General features: G+C 39.7%; 2 protein-coding genes across 2 annotated transcripts in view; one reads left to right on the forward strand and one right to left on the reverse strand.

Moving 5' to 3' along the window:
* LOC109992319 (alpha-2-macroglobulin) overlaps positions 1-11,214 on the reverse strand; it is a 42,718-nt gene extending 31,504 nt beyond the window's left edge. Inside the window, exons 1-15 of the mRNA XM_065960622.1 lie at positions 11,127-11,214; positions 9,183-9,363; positions 8,565-8,721; positions 7,735-7,787; positions 6,840-6,860; positions 6,537-6,702; positions 6,368-6,452; positions 6,157-6,268; positions 5,861-5,978; positions 5,679-5,788; positions 5,416-5,571; positions 4,205-4,435; positions 3,638-3,701; positions 3,198-3,343; positions 2,180-2,329 (exon numbers count right to left, since the gene is read on the reverse strand). Coding sequence (XP_065816694.1) covers positions 2,180-2,329; positions 3,198-3,343; positions 3,638-3,701; positions 4,205-4,435; positions 5,416-5,571; positions 5,679-5,788; positions 5,861-5,978; positions 6,157-6,268; positions 6,368-6,452; positions 6,537-6,702; positions 6,840-6,860; positions 7,735-7,787; positions 8,565-8,721; positions 9,183-9,363; positions 11,127-11,203 — 1,827 coding nt within the window. The 5' untranslated portion in view covers positions 11,204-11,214. The remainder of the gene's footprint in view (positions 1-2,179; positions 2,330-3,197; positions 3,344-3,637; positions 3,702-4,204; positions 4,436-5,415; positions 5,572-5,678; positions 5,789-5,860; positions 5,979-6,156; positions 6,269-6,367; positions 6,453-6,536; positions 6,703-6,839; positions 6,861-7,734; positions 7,788-8,564; positions 8,722-9,182; positions 9,364-11,126) is intronic.
* Positions 11,215-15,150: 3,936 nt separating this feature from the next.
* LOC136180542 (E3 SUMO-protein ligase ZBED1-like) lies at positions 15,151-18,564 on the forward strand. The gene is made up of 2 exons (XM_065960703.1): positions 15,151-16,003; positions 16,520-18,564. The coding sequence occupies exon 2, from the start codon at positions 16,607-16,609 to the stop codon at positions 17,798-17,800; it is 1,194 nt and encodes a 397-aa protein (XP_065816775.1). The 5' UTR covers positions 15,151-16,003; positions 16,520-16,606; the 3' UTR covers positions 17,801-18,564.
* The last annotated feature ends 1,595 nt before the right edge of the window (positions 18,565-20,159 follow it).

Raw genomic sequence — 20,159 nt, forward strand, 5'->3', positions numbered from 1 at the left:
GTGCCGAAACACTCCAGCCCGACAGGCCTGAACGACTACCGCCCTGTGGCACTCACACCCATCATAATGAAGTGCTTTGAGCGACTGGTCCTAGCACACCTGAAAAACTGCCTTCCGCCCACACTGGACCCATTCCAGTTTGCCTACCGCAGCAATAGGAGCACAGAGGATGCAGTTTCCACTGCGCTGCACTCTGTGCTCACACATCTGGACAATAACAACACATACACACGAATGCTGTTTGTTGATTTTAGCTCAGCATTCAACTCTGTCATCCCCTCCAAGTTAAACACTAAACTCGGAGACCTGGGCTTCAACACCTCCCTCCGTCACTGGATAATGGACTTTCTGACCAACAGACCCCAGTATGTTAGGTCAGGACACACCTGCTCAACCACCATCACACTCAACACAGGCGTACCACAGGGCTCTGTGCTGAGCCCATTCCTCTACTCCCTCTTCACCCACGACTGCAGACCTGTACATGGATCCAACACCATCATCAAGTTTGCGGACGATACAGCGGTGATTGGCCTCATCAGCAACAACGATGGCACGGTCTACAGGGAGGAGGTACAGCATCTGGCCTGGTGTGCTGACAACAACCTGCTCCTCAACACCAGCAAGACGAAGGAGATCATCGTGGACTTCAGGAGAGAAAGAGGAAGCACGCACAACCCCATTCACATCAACGGGATGGCTGTTGAACGTGTCTCCAGCTTCAAGTTCCTGGGGACCCACATCACAGAGGACCTCTCCTGGTCCACTAACACCTCCAGTCTGGTTAAGAAGGCTCATCAACGCCTCTTTTTCCTGAGGATACTGAAGAGACACCACCTGTCTTCAGCTGTACTGATGAACTTCTACCGCTGTGTGATCGAGAGTATCCTGACCAGCAGTGTCTCAGTCTGGTACGGAAACTGCTCTGTCGCAGACCGTAAGGCGCTACAGCGGGTGGTAAAAACCGCCCAGCGCATCACAAGGTGTCCACTTCCTGCCATTGAGGATGTCCAAAGAACGCGCTGTCTGCGGCGAGCTCATGGCATCCTTAAAGACTCCTCCCACCCTGCCCACAGACTGTTTACCCTCCTGCCCTCCGGCAGGCGCTTCAGAAGCCTCCGGACCAGAACCAGCAGACTGAGGAACAGCTTTTTCCCCAGAGCTGTCTCTCTACTGAACTCTACCCCCCGAACTCTGAACTCTGTCTCTCTCTCTCTCTCTCTCCCTCTCTCTCTCCGCACCCTGCTGACCCCCCTTTCCCCTCCATATCACCTCACACCCTTCATCCCCCCACCACTCCTCCTGGTCACACACACACATCTCTCATCCATCTGTATTATTGTATTATAGTATGTTCATATTATGTCCATATTCTTTATATTATCTGTAAACTAGTATAACATGCTCACTGCATCTTAATCTGTATATTATTAGTATAGCATGCTCACTGCACCTTAATCTGTATATTATTAGTATAGCATGCTCACTGCATCTTAATCTGTATATTATAATCCTAAGAACACACTTATTTTGTAGCATTACTTATTTATAGTATTTATTTATATTTATTGCATCCCATTAATCCAGCCATCCAGATTTACCTAATAATTCACTTTTTTGTCTACATCTGTAAATTTTGCAATTACTGTACATAGCACAGAATTACTGTACATAGCACAGACTCTTGCACTCAATTACTGTACATAGCACAGACTCTTGCACTTTCTGCTTGTTTGCACTTCTGGTGAGATGCCAAACCTCATTTCGTTACTCTATACTTGTATATGTGTAATAACAATGAAGTTGAATCTCATCTCATCTCATCACATAGCTCATGGCCGTAGGTGAGGCCTTCAGGCTCAGCTCCCTCTTCACCACAACGCCCACATTACTGCTGAAGATGAGCCAATCCGTCTGAGAGTCCATTCTAAGACCCTGAGATACTTAAACTCCTTCACTTCATGTAATATTTCTTGTACTTATATTTCTTATTTAATTCTATTGAAGTTTCTGGACATTAGGATGAGTACTGCTGTTCTTTTGTCTTTGTTTTCCACTATTTATTTGTTTTTATGTTACTTGTGTAAACCATACTTGCCCACATACTGCAGTGTGTTGCTCTGTTTTTTTTCCGACAGAAAATAGAAAATTGAATCCAATGTTGCTAAAAACAGCCAACCTTCTCTGCATCCAGAGTCTTTCCTGGCTCATCGATAAGGACGCTCTGGTCAACGGCACTCACACCACACAGAGAGCCTGGATTGGCCGACACCTGAAGGGTAGTTCCCTCTCCTGGTATTGCTGAGGTTGGAGAAAACGCCAAGGATACCTGACACACACACACACACACACACACACACACACACACACACACACACACACACACACACACACACACACACACACACACACACACACACACACACACACACACAGTTCGTTATGTATTCAGAGGTCTGCTTAAACTGTCTTTCCTTTTTTAAACCGGGCTAAAACCATTGTTAACTGCTGTGTTTCAGTTGAATGGCGACATCGCTTTTTTATCTCAAACTATTTAAAGGAAGAATGTGTGACTTTTTGATCCAGTAGATGTCGCCCTTGAGCACCAGCAGGAAACCAAAACAAACTTCAGTTTGGCCTCTCTTCTCCAGCAACATACCTAGAACCACCTTCCCTGGCATTCGCAGAAAGGAGTCAAGCGCAAACGGTGGACAAAATTGTCCTTGGCTAGAGCTGCAATTATCTCTGGCCTGCATGTTTTTGATAGCAGGCTAATGTTAGCACGTATTAGATATTGCATAGCTTCACATTGCATGTAAGTTGACACAGAATGACCTAATGATCTAAAAACGCTTGCGTGACATCCAAAGAAGCAATGAGTAGGCTATGTTAATCTTTCTTCTTTCTAATTGGCCGTCCCGTCCATATCATGATGTAAACACGGTTCTGACAACAACACAGCTAGCGGGACTCACGCTTCTGACTCATTGTCGACAGTCATGACTCAGAGAGACATGTACAGAGCATATACTTGATTTCTGCTATATTTGTGTGTACAGTGCTGCACAATTGAAATAAAAGGTTAATTTTCTTGTCACTTGTGATTCACAACGTGTATTAGACCGAATTCTGAACATACTTATATCATTTTGTGAAGCTCAAATAAATTCCAGACCCGTTTATTTTTCCACTCTGACCTTGTGGCTGAAGCATTTCTTGGTTTGGAAGATAGCACTGTCGGCGATAACAATCTCATTGGGGAGGACGGCGTAAGCTACAACCTGGAACTCTGGTGCTAAATCTGGAGTCACTTTCAATGTAAAGATGATCTTCCCATCAGTCACTGAAACAGAAGAGACCATTTTTATGATGCATCAACCCAAAACAAATCCATTATAAGTAACCTCCTAAACCAAAATACATAACAATCAATTATCCTTGCACTACAATTGAATATTTATTGATCTAATCTGAGTTCATTTGCTTCTGTCTAACCATTGTCTCCCCTGTTATTCACCAAGAAATAGAAATCTGTTTTATATTTATTCTTAAATTGGAGAATGGAATGGTATTTCAATGTCTGATTAATCATGTAAAGGATTCTCATTTGTACATTTTCAAAGCCATCTTTACCCACCGGGTTCATTTTGCACTTCCACCTTTTGATGTCCTTGCATGGCAATGTTTCCTCTGGATAACACCTAGAGAATTTAATAGAATCTCGTTAAAATGGTAAATAAGCCTTTAGCATCTAGCTTTTCTGACACCAAAACAATTAATCAATATGTGAGTGTCCCAATCAATGCACTAAAAGTTTGACATTAACCTTAATGTGGTCTGTATTTCAGTATGAGGTATAAAGATAAACTGGGAGCAGAACTGGGAGCACTGAAATAAGAAAAATGCTTTTCACTGATTGGTCACATGAAGTTAAAACATATTTTCTGCAACAATATTTAAGTTAGTTTGGATGTAACGCTTTACAAGTTAAGATTAATCTGACGTCCTCGTGGTGCAAACAATTAATGAGTGACGCCTACATGACATTGATTTCACACTTGATGTGCTTCATTATCTCCTGAAACACACAGGGTTTAGTTTGGACTTCATACCATAACTTAAGACACAACTTACAGTATACAGAGCTGCTGCAACAGGCCACAGGCCAAGCTTTTGCAATTTCACATATTTCACCACCACTCACCAGATACATCACATCCACTGCACTTCGGGTATCTCCCACAAAAGTGTAGAGGATGGAAAAGTAGTCCTCTTTGTCACAGGGAAGCTGGTCGTTCTTTGTCTTCACTTTCAGAGAGCTGGATGATTTAGTATCAGGAGAAGACGGCAACACCAAGGAAAGTTGTTGATTTCCAGTCTTATAGTGTGGACCTTTGAAGCGACTGTATTGCTCTGGGTCTTCATTCAGGCTAGCCTGGGTAGTAAAGAAGAAGTGATATTAGTAAGTAACAATGGTTGGAGTAAGCTATCGTGGCTAATGCTTAGCAATTCAAATAGTTTAATAAGTACTTTGTTAAATAAGAGTTTTAAATTAGGAAATCACCACATTCATATGGCAGCCACTATCCTGCAGCATCGTCTTCCATTCACTTCTGTAGTGTAAATGATTGACAGGTGTCATGACACCCCCTCTTGATGTGCTCATCACTTGGACGTAAATCATTCAGCCCACAGGCCACTGACTTTTGACCAATGGCATTGGCACCATTATTTTTCATACCTGAGTCTTTTGGGGCTTTCAGAGGTTTGCATTATGTCGCCTTTTAAACCCAGACATTTTCAGCAATCTAACGGCAGCTAATGTGTTGTGAAGTTGTTTGTCCTTGGATGATGGCCTCTTGTTTCTCTGGATTTTAATCTTTCGGTGTTAAAATCACAACAGCAAGGGGCGCTGGTGGGGCAGTGGTTAGTGCGCCTGACCCATGTATGGAGGCTATAGTCCTCCAAGCAGGCAACCCAGGTTCAAATCCCACCTGTGGCCCCTTTCCCACATGTCATTCTCCACTCTCTCTTCCTGATTTCCAACTCTATCCAAGGTCCTATCTCTTCATTAAAGGCACAAAAAGCCCAAAAAAAAATCACAACAACAAAACTAGAATATGGTTTGAGCTCTACCATTTTGGTAGCCATCCTTTCTGTCAACAGTTTAATCTCAGCCTGTCAGCAGCAAAAACAAGCATTTTTGATTGAGCGAACTTTGAGCCGAGACGCTTGCCCTTAAATAAAGATATTAGCCATTATAGCCTGCTTCATAGCTGATGGCTCTTTCTATCCCAAACAGAGACCCAAACAAAATGTAAATAGCGTCATGATTTTCAAAGAACCAAACTTCAAAACTTTACGAAGTTTTCAGATTTTAACACTATATTTTCCTTGTTGTTTTTTTACACTTACTTTGAGAAAGACGTTGTTCTCAAAGTTGGTCATATTTAGTGTGAAAGGGGCGATACCATTGCTGTCAGTCGTGAGGTTCTGTATCCCCCACCGATCATGCAACAAATAGACCGGCATGTCCGGAACAGGTTCATTTTTGAAGGTAACCATTTTAACCTGAAGTAAGACAAAACATGTATTTCTTAAAATGCAGAAGTATGCACAATTGTTCTGTATTCATCAAAACGAAAATTGAAAAATAATTATTATTATTATTTTCTTACTTTTCCTTCCACAATTGATCCTTTATCATAAAACCTGGGTGTGTCAATAAAGAACAACTTTCCAACCACATAAGAAAGTTCCCTCATTGTCCCCTGTGATTGTTCAATACCTGCAACAAAAGGAAGTCATCTAACAACAATATAATGCCATATGGTTCTGAAAATACGATAACGGAGCTTACCTGTTCCCTCCTCTTTCACTACAGCGTTGATTAACAGTTCATCCAACAATGCCTTTGGATCCAGTTTTGTGAAAGTTGACATGTCGAAATTAAACCTGGCACAGCCGTTCTGTTCTGTCTATACAACCAAAATATGCACGTTAAAACATAGAGTTGCTGCTATCGCCAAGAATGATCATTTACCCATTGAATTGACTGATGTAACCAAAACACGTGTTGATTTCAGAATAAAAATGTTTCCGTCATGTTTTTTTTTTTCTTCTGTTTTTTTTTTTTTTGTGAAGCTGTAACAGCACCTTCTTTGTCTCCTTGTAGCACGGCTCTGTGATATCAAGTTCAACGGGTGGTTTCAGAGGTCGGCACGTCTTAAACGAAACACTTCCTGGCACGGGTTGTCCATAAGTGTATCTGATTGGATGGGAAGTTTGAGTGAAATTGGTGCGTTGTCAAGAAAGTTTCCCCCATTTTTTAAATCACATGTGACAAGTAGAAGTGTGTCTTACTCACTTTGCACAGACTTCCACTTCGATTTCCTCCTGTCCAACACATATTTCATTGGACGCTTTTATTTTTACATCAAATTTTGGCAAAACTGAAAACAAAGAATGTTATTTAAGCATCCTCTGTTGATCTAAAAATGGTGCTGTTATTTGCCTGCGTAGCTGGTGTTACTTACCATATTTCTCCACCTTGAATATGTGATATATCTTTCTTTCACCTATCCCAACTTGAACTTTCCATCCTCCTTCACAAGCCTCAGAGTTCAAGGAGTAAGACAGCTGCAATATTTTTCCATTAGACGTTGTGTTCATCCACTGCCTGAGCCGGTTATGCTTTGAATCCTGTTCAATACATTTAAAGGAAAGAGGATTTATTCACTGGTGGTTAGTGGTTACAGTCACTATTTATTATGGATTTTAAATCCGTTGTCCTGCATGTAAAAACAAAAAAGGATACAGTGAGCTTAATTTCATCTTACCATTATTTCGATGGTATTGTACTGTAAAAAAAATGTAAAGAGTAAATTTACCAACAAAAAAATAATTCACCCCGAGAACAGCCGCCCCAAATACAATTCTTCGATGTGCATTTTAATTACACTGAACCGAAAAAAAATTGAACATTTCAAGGTCTAAACTGGATTTTTAAATGCTGTACAACAACACAGTTAGCATTAATAACGAGTCCCATTCTTGTTTTCATAATTTTAGACACTTGTTTGGTGATAAAGATGAGCTACTTTGGGTTTCACCTCTACAATCAGTCACTGCAGTCACACTGCTTTTTCAAGATTCATCATAAAAAAACAAACCTCATAATCCGATTAATGTACAAAACAGCATTAAAGCTAGATATGAGAAATAATAAAAGGCTTTTTCTTTTAGAAAATTGAGTCCAGATAAGGGGAAAGAGACTGTTGAACTTTCTAAAAATAGAGTCAAAATATCAGAATACAGTCAAAAGTGTATTAGTATAAATGTTGAACAAAAAGTTAAACTTCCAAAGATGGTTCCAAAAACAAGATTCATGTCTCTGATGTTCTCTTTATATAAAGGTTTCTGCAGCTTTAAATTGGATTCTCTGCAGCTAAACATAGTGTGGGAGTAAGTAGGTCAGAGCGTCTGCAAATATATAAAAGGACCTTCACCACTTGCATGTTTACTGATTTAACAATTGACCCAGCTCAGATCTAAAAGTGGTCGTTATCCAACAGACTGATGAAACATTTGTGTAGTGACACTGTTGTAAAGCTTTCACTTTGCTCTCTGTAACCTGGTGCCAAGTTGTGCAGTGACTCACTATTACACGGTACTCTCTGTTTGAATGAAATCAGGTCCAAAAGAACGCAAAGACCAGACAGTTCAAACACTCACCAGCTCATCAGCAGGTCTGAACTTGTGGTCCAGAGTGAAGACTCTGAAATGCACTGAAGAGAATGCAAAAGGGGAAAAAACAATCACAAAACAAGGGAATCAAACAATCAAAGCCTTAATCAATTTACCTTTTTGTTGCCTTCACAGTTTTGTGTTTTCCTTGGGTAAGGCATATACTCTGCAAAACTGAGGCCCTTTCTGACCCAATATTTGAGTCACACAGCTGATTTCTAAGTCGGACTGAATTTCAGCTCAATGTCGTCGTTTGCTGTGAGGGGGGAAAAAGGGCCAACCACAGCCTGATCTGCTGCTACTGAATGGTCGGATGAATTTCTGTCATGATTTGAAACGTTGGACAAACGACTGCACACACTCGCACAGAGCAGAGCCATTAGGTTATTCCCCAAATCCAGGGCTGTTAAAAACTGCAGGCATGTCTGTTTAATGGGTCTCCCCCCTCTTATCGCAAAATATATGAACGAAATATTGGCTGGAAATATCTGCAGACTTCTAGCTGACAGGGAATATGTGGTACCTGGTGTGTGTTGGGGATGTTATGAGTGTGTGTGAGAAAGAGAGAGCATTCTTGATGGTATGTATTTGAGCTCTGCTTATTAGCTAAATGTAATACACAAAGATTTGACTTCAACATCCATCCATGTCATCGCCTTATTTTGATATTGGCTTGCTTTCATGATTTGTGTGATTTGCTTGGCTATGTTATCAAATCACTTTGTAAACTCTTGTTTTTAAAGGTGCTTTATAAATAAACAGAGTTATCATCATGTTGCTCCCCTCCCCACAGATCCCCTCTGTCGGGCTCTTGTTACCTGTTTGTCCTGGTAGGTAGAGCGGTTTATCTGTTTGGACGTACGTCATCTGTCCGTTGTCTTTGACCCATACCATCCTGACTTCTTCCGAGAGGAATTCATCGCCTTCAACCTTCACCTTGAAATTGTGAAGTTTATAATTCTTCACTAAAGGAGCCTGTGGCGGAAATAAAGACACCAGAAAAGTGAATCAAAGGAAACAATGACGTACATCAGTTTCTATGGAGCTTATGCATAAATAAAAATGGTGTAAACCCTTGACAAGAATTTAGGTTTCTTAAAAATGTCTTTGAGTCTTTTGGACAGATGAGGAAACACAGTTTTCAGTTGAAATGTATAGAGCTGTAAAGCTGTCCATGTTTTCAGAAACCATTTTTCTGCTTGAGTATTTGAGTATTTGTCGATTATATGTGACCTAATAGGTCGACCGGAAGAAGGTCCAATAGTAACCTTAATCTCAAAGGGGGATTTATAAAGTAGGACATACTTCCCACAACAAATTGATTCTCCCCCAGTGTACTGGGACAAGGACAGTAGTCCAATTAAATGACCTAAGCTGTAACCATAGCTTGACTAAACTGTGTATGCAAGCGTACTGAAAGAAGTTGAAGCGTTGACCTGGAACGTATAGCATTCATGTAATTCCACGCTGGATGTTGTCTTTAGAAGGATTGTCTCCTCTTCTTCGGAGGTCAGCGTGACGGTGATGAGCAGAGGCTCGTTGGGCTGCAGGAGACTCAGACAGAATTGGGTCTCAGCCCCGGCTTCTAACTCTGAAGGTACGGCTACCAGGTACTGCCTGCAGCAACAGAAAAATACAATGTACAGATTACCCACAGACTCTTAAAAAGAAGGAACTACAACAACAAGATTGTACTCAAATACAAGACCGGAGAACTTAAATGAAATTCTGCAAGCAAAGCTCTGCTAGCTGCTAATTTCTTCTCTGTAGAAGTAGCTGAACAACAACACTATGAAAATACAAAAATCTAAAAGAAATACACATTCTAAAAAAAAAGACAAAATTAAAGACATATTTGTGATATGACCATAGACTGTATAAAAAGATCAACATGATAGTTCCCCAAAAGTGAAGCCAAAACATTTAGAGCTCCCCCTACTGACTGGCTGCATTATAGGCCACAAGCTCCGCCTCTTCCATGTTAACAGAAAGCGCATTGAAGATCAAAATACTTGTCAAATATTTCTATCATAGAGCTAAACACTGTTGTGCCAGAAGTAAAAATCCCATTCATTTTCTCTATAGTGGATTTGATTATTAGCCATTCTGTCATAACCATCCAAGGTAGACTGACCACGAGTTACCCGAGTGTAGAATGATGGTATATGCTCCTGTAGGAGACACAGGTTCCAACTTCCATATTAACCTTGTTTTAAGAAAACCAAGATTTATTCGCAATACGGGGGCAAAGAACTACACTAAAAACAGCAAACGAGGAGCACTCTAGACAGTTAAACACAGTAAAAGGTGCACGCCAAAGAATTAAACTACCATAGTGTTTCTGATTGGTTGAGCTTGCTGTTACCATGGCAATGTTTCCCGCTCCTCTGCTCCGAATGCCAACAGCTAAGTTTCACTAGCCGGCTAGTTAGTTAGTTAGCTAACACGAAATGTACTAATAACCTCGTCATGCCGCAGTTTATGTAGTTTATATTCTCCACAAAACAAACAAAGAGCTAGTACAACACTTGCATTGACAGTATAAACACGATAACAACGACAAAAGTTACTTTTAAGAAGAAACTATATCATTCACAATGGATTGTGGGATAGGTAGTTCCTTGACTCCGGACGAATATTGTGTACACGGTCTTATCCTTGAAATGTGTGATTTCGTTAGAGGAAGAGGCGAGAAATCAATACAGAGATTCCACCAGCTGATCTCAACTGCACAGACTCTGGTTCTCAGGTGGGGGTGTTTTGGCTTCAGTTTTTGTACAGTGGAAGGAAGCGGTGTCCATCTTTATATACAGTGTTTACAATCCATCAGGCAGAAATGTGCAAAGTCTTTGCTGGGGTGAGATGACTGACTCCAAAAGAACATGCAAAGGCTTCTATCAAAACAACTTGCAATATAACAAGAACACTACCTATTAATAATTTTAAATGTGCTCTAGTTTTACAGGTTTACATTCAATCCAATCAAACAAGATCCAATCCGATCAAACTTTTTTCCTTTTTTTTTATTAAATTGACCTGAGATACAACACAAGGACAAGACTGCAAAGAATGCTGAATGTGCTGTTGTAAACTAGATTTAACAGTTAGGACAAATATTTAATGCACACCTTTTCCTATGGTCTAAATGTATGTTTAAGTGGTCCAAATACTTAACTTTGTAATTTTTTATAATCACTTTTTGATATGAGCAATATCCATTAAGCTATAGCAAAATATAATCAAGTATACTTATCAAATGATATTTAGGTCACCATCTCTCCACTGACACTTTTCCGCATCTTCAGCTGCTCTTTACTCCTTCGTCCTCTAGAAAAGTCAGAGCTAATACACACATTATTTTCACAGTTCAACTAACTTACGGTTCTGCTGCCGCCTGCACAAACATCCAGCTCAGGCAGACAAACAGGGTCCACCTCCAAATCCCAGGATGGCCCATGACTGTATGAAGTGAACATCACAGTCTCTTCAGTTAAATAGTCTAAGCCCCGCCCCTGTTCACCCATTACACACAAACACACGTTTTGGGTTATTTTGGGGACATATGCAAATGTACTGCCTTTCAGGGACCGCTTTCCGTCAACCATTTTACCCACACTCATGCATCATAAATTGTACCCACCTATTGAAACTTACTTCATAATTATTATGAAACAATTTTATACTTAAGTAAATCTGTAACTTTATTAAACTTATATTATACATTATGTTTTCTGGGCGTAAAATTAATACAATTGACCCTTTCAAATGTCTGATGGGAGAAGGTGTTGGACTTCAGTCTTTCTAAAGTCTTTTCAAAGTATGACACCTTTTCCCATCAGACATTTAGCCACAGATTATAATATATTCCTGTGACTACAATTACAGCTAGATTTGTGTTTGGATTATTTGCCATCACAGTCATCTTAAGTCATTTTCACACATGCACTCCTGAAATTTTTGGAAAAAAAACGATGAGTCTCCACCCTCCTCCCGTATCGACGGGCGCTGATATGTTGCAATGATGACCTATTTTGCTGAGCCAGCTGTAGACTCTGATGCCCTTTTTAGGTCCTCCCCCCTGACAAAAAGTCAATTCTAACTTGCAGATAAAATGGCAATGATCCCCAGGGTTTGTTTGTTGTGGTTAAGTTGAAGGTGATTTTTTTTGTTTGATAGTCTCCTAATATAAGATGAGGGTCTGTTAACTTTGCAAAGACACAGAAATGTCTCTCAAAGAGAAACTTTTTTCTGTAATAATGAGAGGATTTTAAAGCCTGTATTTTATAAGTAGAATCAGTACTTCTGCTTTTACAATAGTCTTCCTTAACACAAAGATACGTACTTATACTCAAAGAAAGACTGTAAGTACTTTTGTCAGCTCTCCAAATGTTGTGTTTTAGACCATAATGTGTTGTAACACATCATCACTGCTAAGAACCAGCCCACACATGTTTATTTACTTGAAAAAACATTTACTTTCGCCCTTCTAGTCAAGGTTAAAGTCAATTCTTTAAGACCAAATCAGATTAAAAACAAATCAGATTACAGGTAAATGTTGCAGAATGAAGTGAACTGTATGCATCTTTGTCCAAAAATCACACTACTACACCTACTCAGTAAACACACTGTGGGGGCAGCACCCCCTGTTGACACACAGCTTGTACTGATCTGCACACAGACAGGGGTAAAAGCATGTTACAAAATCAGGGATTTAGTCAGTAAATTTTTGAGAAGAGATCAAATATATTATTGTAAATTAGCATTGAGTGCATTTTTTATTTGAGAAAATATGGTGAGACATTTCAATGAGAAATAGATGGCTTTGTTTTCACCCTGAATCTGCTCATTTTTATATATTTTCATGTAGAACATCAGTGCAAACCTATTAAAAATGTATGTAAAGTAGAGGAATAGGAGGAGGGGGAACAGATCTTTACTGCCAATCATTTGGGTTGAAATTCACATTTCTTCAGACATTAAACAACCTGGATATCATTATGTCAGACCCTTGTGTTGCTCAGCCTGTTTGAAGGTACTGAGGTGTCTGAAATATCTGGGACATAGACTCCTCTTAGGTTGTGCAAAACAACATCTGGAAAGTGTTTGTATCTGAGACCGGTATAGGAGCCCACCCAGTGGAATGTGTGCATTGGGGCTCTGTGTTAGAGAATTGCCATATATGGAAAAGTTGTATGCTGTTCTGAGCCCCCAGAACAAAGGAAGCAGATGTTCCCATGTGGGGGTGTGTGTAATTTCTGCATAAATATGACTGTCCTTGTGAGATCGAGAGAGATCATTATTGGCTTTGTGACTCTCAAAGGCCGACCCAGGGGCCTGAATTGATGCTGTTCTTCTCTGTAAATAAACCAATTATTTTACAAGCAAGTCAGTGTCAACGGAGATTTTTTCATCATCTGCACATCATCAATGACAGAGAGAAACAACAAATATTGGCGTCGCGAACAGGATCAGTTGGGGCCTCCTGCAGCTGCCGACAGCTTCAGCATGTTTATTCCTCCATCGCTTCAGGGTGAGGGTTTTTTTCACACATTTGGGGAGCTGTTTGATTCGTTGACGCTGTCGTGTGTCTGCTATCTGGCTGCACTGTTAAAGATGCGATGATGTGTTGATGTTTGGAGTGATTTTCTATCTAAATTGGGGTTTATTGAGTTAAAAAGTATGTAAAAAATAAGGGGAGTAAAATAAAGAAAAGAAAAGAAAAGAAGAGACAAATAGTGAAAAGAGAAAAGTTGAAAGTAAAGATGGTAGTATGGTAATGGTAGTATAAGCGGAATTAGTAACTAAGAACAGTTAGCTAAATAACCATGCAAGATTAATGGAGACAGGGCCCGTATCTTCTTAACGGTAGTACATGTGTAAATTAGCTGCTGGAGTGAAAGTTGGCTTTAAGAAGTAGTCAAATTTGAGTAGAAAAACAAAAAAAGAGAAATAACCCTGGCCAGGGGAATTGGAAAAATTAAAAGTATAACATAAGAAAAGATGAAATAAAGATGAAAAATAAGAATTTTGTGAAAAGAGAAAAATAGGTGCGTTGAAAAAGGAACAAAAAGTCTGCATTGAGCATGCAGTGTGAAGCAATACAATTTAAGCGCTGTTGGAGCCTGTGGGTGTGTGTGCGTGTGCTGTTGGAGTCTTTGGGGGTGTGTGTGTATGTGCGCTGCAGGACAGCCTGTGTCTTTGTTTGCTGCGCGGTGGTTTAGCCGTGTCTAGAGGTTTTTGTAATGTTCTTGTTTATGTAGCGGTGTGTATGATCTGGAAATGTTCTTGTTTATGTGTGATTGATAAATAGAATAGATGTATTATTAAAGTGCTTCATCAGTGTTTAAAAAAAAACAACCTATGAGCCTTTTGTTTCAGGTTACATATGAGCCTAATAAAGGACATTCATACATTTGATAAAATATATGAGCCTTTGCTGTGTCTGAACAGGAGTGGAGAGACCAGCAAGGACAGTATGTACACATTCAGGTGGAAAGAATAAAGAAGAGAAGAGAAAATCTCCTGATAAAGTTTCAAATGGCTGGCTGATTGGTGTGTGGATTTTTTCTTTTTCTCTTTCTGTCTGTTTGTGTGTGACCACATTATGCTGCGAATTTTGTCTGTTCAAAAGAACGTAGGCCTATAGTCTTGTTTAAAATAGGTGGTTCTGGCTTTTTGTGTGTGCGTTAATTCTATGCATTACTGCGCTGGGTTTGGACACAATGCTCATTCTCTGACGGCCAGTTCATACTGGAAGTTCTTGAGGAAATTTAAGAGGTGGAGCAAGGGGTAGTGCTCCAAATAGGGAGCCAAGGTTTGTTTAGGTTTTTTTTTTTAACTATTTCAGTTTGACTTACAATACGAGGAACTAAGAGGGTCATTGTAATATCAAAGATGGACACCAAAATTACAAAAGCAATCACTCCTGTTGATGTAGTGCAGAAGACTAATCCTCTTCCAAAAATATCCTGAATATTCCAAAAATATTGGAGAAAAGGAGCAAGCGTTGGCCTGACATTGACCAGCCTTGGCCAGTAGAAGGGACTCTGAACTCTGATGTGATTAAAACAATGCAGGTGCTTGTGTCTACATATAAGGTAAAGCAAAAGAAAGGTAAGGGTACATGTATAGTAATTACACGTTTTATTAATGAAATAAAAAGTTTGAAACACATTATACAGTGACAAACCCAGAGGTAGACAAGTCAACTCAAAGTCTTACAGTAATACATAGCTGCATGTTACAGGTGTGAAGTCACAGCAACTGAAGCAGCAGTTACTTTTCAAGGAAAGTACTTAAATAAATGAAATTACCATTAGCCTTCATTGTTCCCATTTTCTTATATTTCCTTAAAAGCTGCTATAGGCAACATTCAGCAACAAACTGTCATGCTATACATTCACAAAACAATGGTTTACACATTTACTTACTGTATTCCTCACCTATACTGATCAGAACTTATTAAAGAATATATTTATGACAAATAGACTATTTTGAATGGACAATGTGTCACTCAGTAACAAAAAATACTACTACTGAATTCTTAGGAATCATATGACAACTCACACAGGTGAGAAACTGTACCTCTGCAACACTTGCAGGGAAAGATTCAGTCAGTTAAGAAAGTTGCAAAGGCATGTAAATCTTCATACAAGTTACAAGGTGTATGTAAAGAATTGAATGTTATATTATATACAGTATTTCTAAAACTACAAAATGTTTACAAAAATGTTATTCAAATGATTATGATTGGAGAGAGGGGCACGCCAGTGTCCACTCCTCTCTCGACAGACATGGTGGGATAGGGAACCTCTCCCCACTTACACATAGACAGAGAGACACAACACAAAATACTACTCAAACAATTGGGGACGGATAACATCCCTCAATGACATGTAGAAATCCAGTGCTTCTGATGTGTTGTTTGGAAAGCCTAACCCTGATTCTTCCATGGTGATGGTACAGACATGCAGTGCAGGAAGTGGTGGGGGCAGTATCGCTCCCAATTGTAACATTATTCACAGAAACGGAGAAGAAGTACACATGAATAATGGCAGAAAGCACGGAGGATGCTCGAAAAAAGACGACCCAGGGCTTCCAACGTTTGGGAACATTTTATCGAAAACAAATTGGCGAAACACGTTAAGTGAAAACCGTGTGAAGTCACACTCTCCTTTCATGGCAGCACTACGGCAATACACGAGCACCTGAAATGCCGACACCCTGTAGCTGCAGTGTCTTCAAATACGGCGAGTGGGTGAGTTCGCAAGTTACATGAATATCTTTTAGACCTTTTGCATTTAATTACTGAGCCCTTTGTGCTTCAGACACAAAGATTCATTTAAGTGTCCTACTTCACATTGGTGCTGTATGTTAATCAGTCGGAAAACCATCTTTGATACTTGCTTGGATAACGTTTTGTTCAGTAACGCTATTTAGTGTGCAATTTGCTTTAGTTATCAGTACAATACGTTTATATTAGAGGAAAAACAAACCTTGATGATGTAGAAACTTGACATGTCATATCAATTTGCTAAACCATTACGTTTTATTTTTCCTTTTAATACTTGTGTTCAATCTGAATTGTAAACCTCCACTTAATGTCAAATAATTAAACAGATTTGGAGCACATTCATAATACTTTGTAAGAGATTAAATTTTGGAGAAATCAGTGATATTTGTTTAAGTTGATTTGTTTATTGATAAGTGTTAAACATAATACATTTCTTTCACAATGTTAAATTATTGCTATTTCTTCTCTCATTTTTTTCAGTGCCAAGCAAAGGTGTGTGGATGAGTTTCTCATGAGGAAAGGCTCATGCACCCCAAAAATGGCTGAGGTCTTCACAGAAAGCTCAACATGATCGTCATGGACATGAGACCATTATCTATGGTTGAGGATGAAGGCTTCAAGCAGATGACCCAGACCTTCCATCCAGGCTACACCTTGCCCTCTAGAACACATTTTACAAAACTGATGGAAGGGAAATATGAGACAACTCTCAGTAAAATTAAAAGTGCTCGTAAATTAACTAATAGCAAGATTGCCCTGACAGCTGATGCCTGGACCAGTGTTGCCACAGAGGCATATCTTGGCATCACTTGTCACTTTATAAATGATGAGTGGGAGCTCACGAGCTTCTACCTTACCACCATGCCGCTGGAAGAACGACACACTGGGCCCAACATTGCTAAATGGATTGAGGAGGCTTTAGCAAGATTTGAGATCCCTGCTAGCAAGGTTGTGGCAATTGTCCATGACAATGGTTCTAATATTGTCCTGGCAGCAAACATTTTACTAGAAAAGCATGGATGGATGTCAATCTGCTGCGCAGGACACACCTTGCAGTTGGTGATCAATCATGCCCTGAAACAAACTCAGATTACAAAAACACTAGGAGCAGCTAGGTGTCTCGTGGAGCACTTCAAAAGAAGTGAACTGGCATCGAGCAAACTGAAAACCAAACAGCAACAGATGGGGACCCCGGAGCATAAACTTATCCAAAATGTCTCGACTAGATGGAATAGCACCTTTTACATGGTGACTCGTCTGCTGGAGCAGAGATGGCCACTGACTGCAACACTGTCTGACCCAACAGTAACACAGAGTGGGAAACAATACCTCGACATGAAACCAGATCAGTGGGTCCTGCTAGAGGAACTGGCTAAAGCTCTTCAGGCCTTTGACTGCGCCACCGTCTTCCTGAGTGGTGAGAGTTATGTGACAGTATCTGCCCTGCCTCCATTGGTCAGAGGGCTTTTAAAGTCCACTCAGGTCAGCTATGACACAGCTCCTGTGCAGGCTTTTCAGGCAATTGCTTCAGAGGAGACCAATGCACGCTGGTCTAAAGAAGTCACAGTCACAGGTGATAATCCAAGCAGACAGATCATTGCAGCTGCATTAGACCCACAGTTTAGGAAACTGAAATTCCTCACACCTGAGGAAAGGTTTAGTGTTCAAAATAAAGTTCAAGCTTTGGCACTTCAGTCCATGCAGGGCAGTCTGAGGAAACATCATGCCAGTGAGAAAAACGCAGCCAATTTCCTCACCTGAGAGAACTGTTTCAGCTATTGATTCACTGCTTGGGTTTGACTCCTCAACAGACAGCGACAGTGAGAATAAAGAACAGGAATCATACAACTAAGCCATCACAAATGAGGTAACATGTATTGAATAAGAATAGTGCTTATTTATTAACATATGAAATAAATTATGAAACGCCAGACTCATTTAAAAGGCTAATTTTCAACTGTTGTCCCATGGCAGGTGTTGATGTACTTTGGAGAGCAGCCTCTCCCAAAGTCAGACAGTCCCCTTACTTGGTGGAAGTTAAATGAGGCAAAATATCCATCACTTGCATCACTAGCCAAGTCATTCTTGTGCATTCCAGCTACTTCTACACCCTCTGAGCGTCTCTTCTCAGCAGCTGGAAACATCGCCTCAAAGAAGAGAGCCAGCCTCACACCTGAACATGTTGACATGCTCACGTTCCTGCACTGCAATTTAAAGAAATTATAATCTATTGTTCAGTCACTTGGGCTGGAAGGTTGATTCGTTACATTAAGTTTATTTGTACTTTTGTACTTTGGATGGGCTATTTGCTTTATTTACTTTGATGGACATACCAGTCATTTTAAAGAAAGCCATCCTTTAGTTATTTATAACCTGCAAGGCAGGTGAAATGCTACTATTTTGAGTTATTTATTTATACATCAAAGACTACTTGCACTTTTGTTTGCACAGAAGTTTGTATTATTTAGTTTATTTCCTTTTCATTGTGATCCAAAAAATATACTTGTGCCAAACTCATGTTTCATGTGCCATTATTCTAATTTGCTTTTGCTGGTTGAAATTCACAGGTGTGCATGCTTAAGCAGGCGAGGTAAAACGGGGATCAAAAATAGTATGCCAAATAATCATGATTAATCGACTAATCGAAAAAATAATCAATAGATTAGTCAACATAAAAAATAATCGTTAGTTGCAGCCCTATTAGGAACTTGCAGATCTGCTTGGCTGTAGCCAGGTCAATAGCATTAAAATGGACTATGTGGTCATCTGCACCCCACAAATGAGGTGCTGAAAACATAATGTTAGGTATCCCACTGGGCACAGTAGGGTTCCTAGATGGTCGGATGCGATGTGTGTTCCAGACATTTCGTATCTCATTTAACTCCTCCAGAAAAAATGCAGAGAGATGCAGGTTAAACATTACTCTTAAAGAGAGAGAGCGATAGAGAGAAAGAAAGACACAGACAGAGAGCGAGAGAGACAGTGGAGAACTAAACAGTATTTCACGTTAAATATACATTTTACATATGCGTACACATTACATGGATTACAGGTCAAAGTTTATTCTCAAGTTATATTTTCTAAACAAATTCCCCTTGCTTGCAACTGCACAGGTGAGTATTTCAAGGTATAAGGGTATATAAGGGTATATGTAGCACACTTCAATGAACCACAGTGCGCTTGGAGTTGTATGTTGTTTTACTTTTTTCTGCAAACATAAACATATAGCAGCATTGTAAATCATACGCTCCTCTCTGACCTTCATCAGAACAACACAATGATTGACCTGCGCTGACCAAGAGCCACATACTCCCTCTTGTGGTGAAACTTTGGAATTACAATGCCTAAATCTTTTCCTTTACATTAGTTGTAAATAATAAATAAACAAATATGTGAGGGAGGGGGGGTCCTTTTATGCCTCTGTCCCACATATACATTTGGTTAACAAATATTGGAATTAATTAATGAATTTAACGTAATGCTAAAGGCAAAGATACATACAGATATACACATGTGTAAGGACCCAGTTCTCTTGCAATCAGATAGATAGGTGGATCTACTTTACATATCCTATGTAATATTCTTCTTCCTTTAAATGATACAGGAAGTGAATGAATGGGATTCCAACTAAACAAAACAAACAAACAATAAAAGACAGGCTAGGATTAATACAGTAGGCTACATCAATCAATCAATACTTACTTCCTGCAAGTCCGAAAATTGTTGACGACAAAGTCTGTATTCTCCAAGGATTCTGATAAGATGCCTCTGGCTTAAAATGAAACCATATAAGGCTATGCTAAGTATTTCTTTATGACGCATACCTAAATTGAAGAAAAAAAAGATGAGACTGTCTCGATCCATTACAATAGGCCTGCATTCACTGCTACTGCTTTTCTGTACTATCTGCAAGATAGTAAAGGAAGGAAAATTCCTCTTTACTCCTTAAAATTCCTCACTTATTACAATTCGCACGTGCAAGATAAAAAAAAACAAAAAAACATCCATGTCACCTCCAAGGCTCCGTACAGTAGGTTTCAAAAACAAGATTTTATTATTTGAAGATACAGTGTGCCCTTCTTATACCAGTCTCATTAAAAATACATGTTTTCTTCATTTT

The sequence above is a fragment of the Labrus bergylta genome, chromosome 11 (assembly GCF_963930695.1).
Source record: "Labrus bergylta chromosome 11, fLabBer1.1, whole genome shotgun sequence".
NCBI classification, from domain to species: Eukaryota; Metazoa; Chordata; class Actinopteri; order Labriformes; family Labridae; genus Labrus; species Labrus bergylta.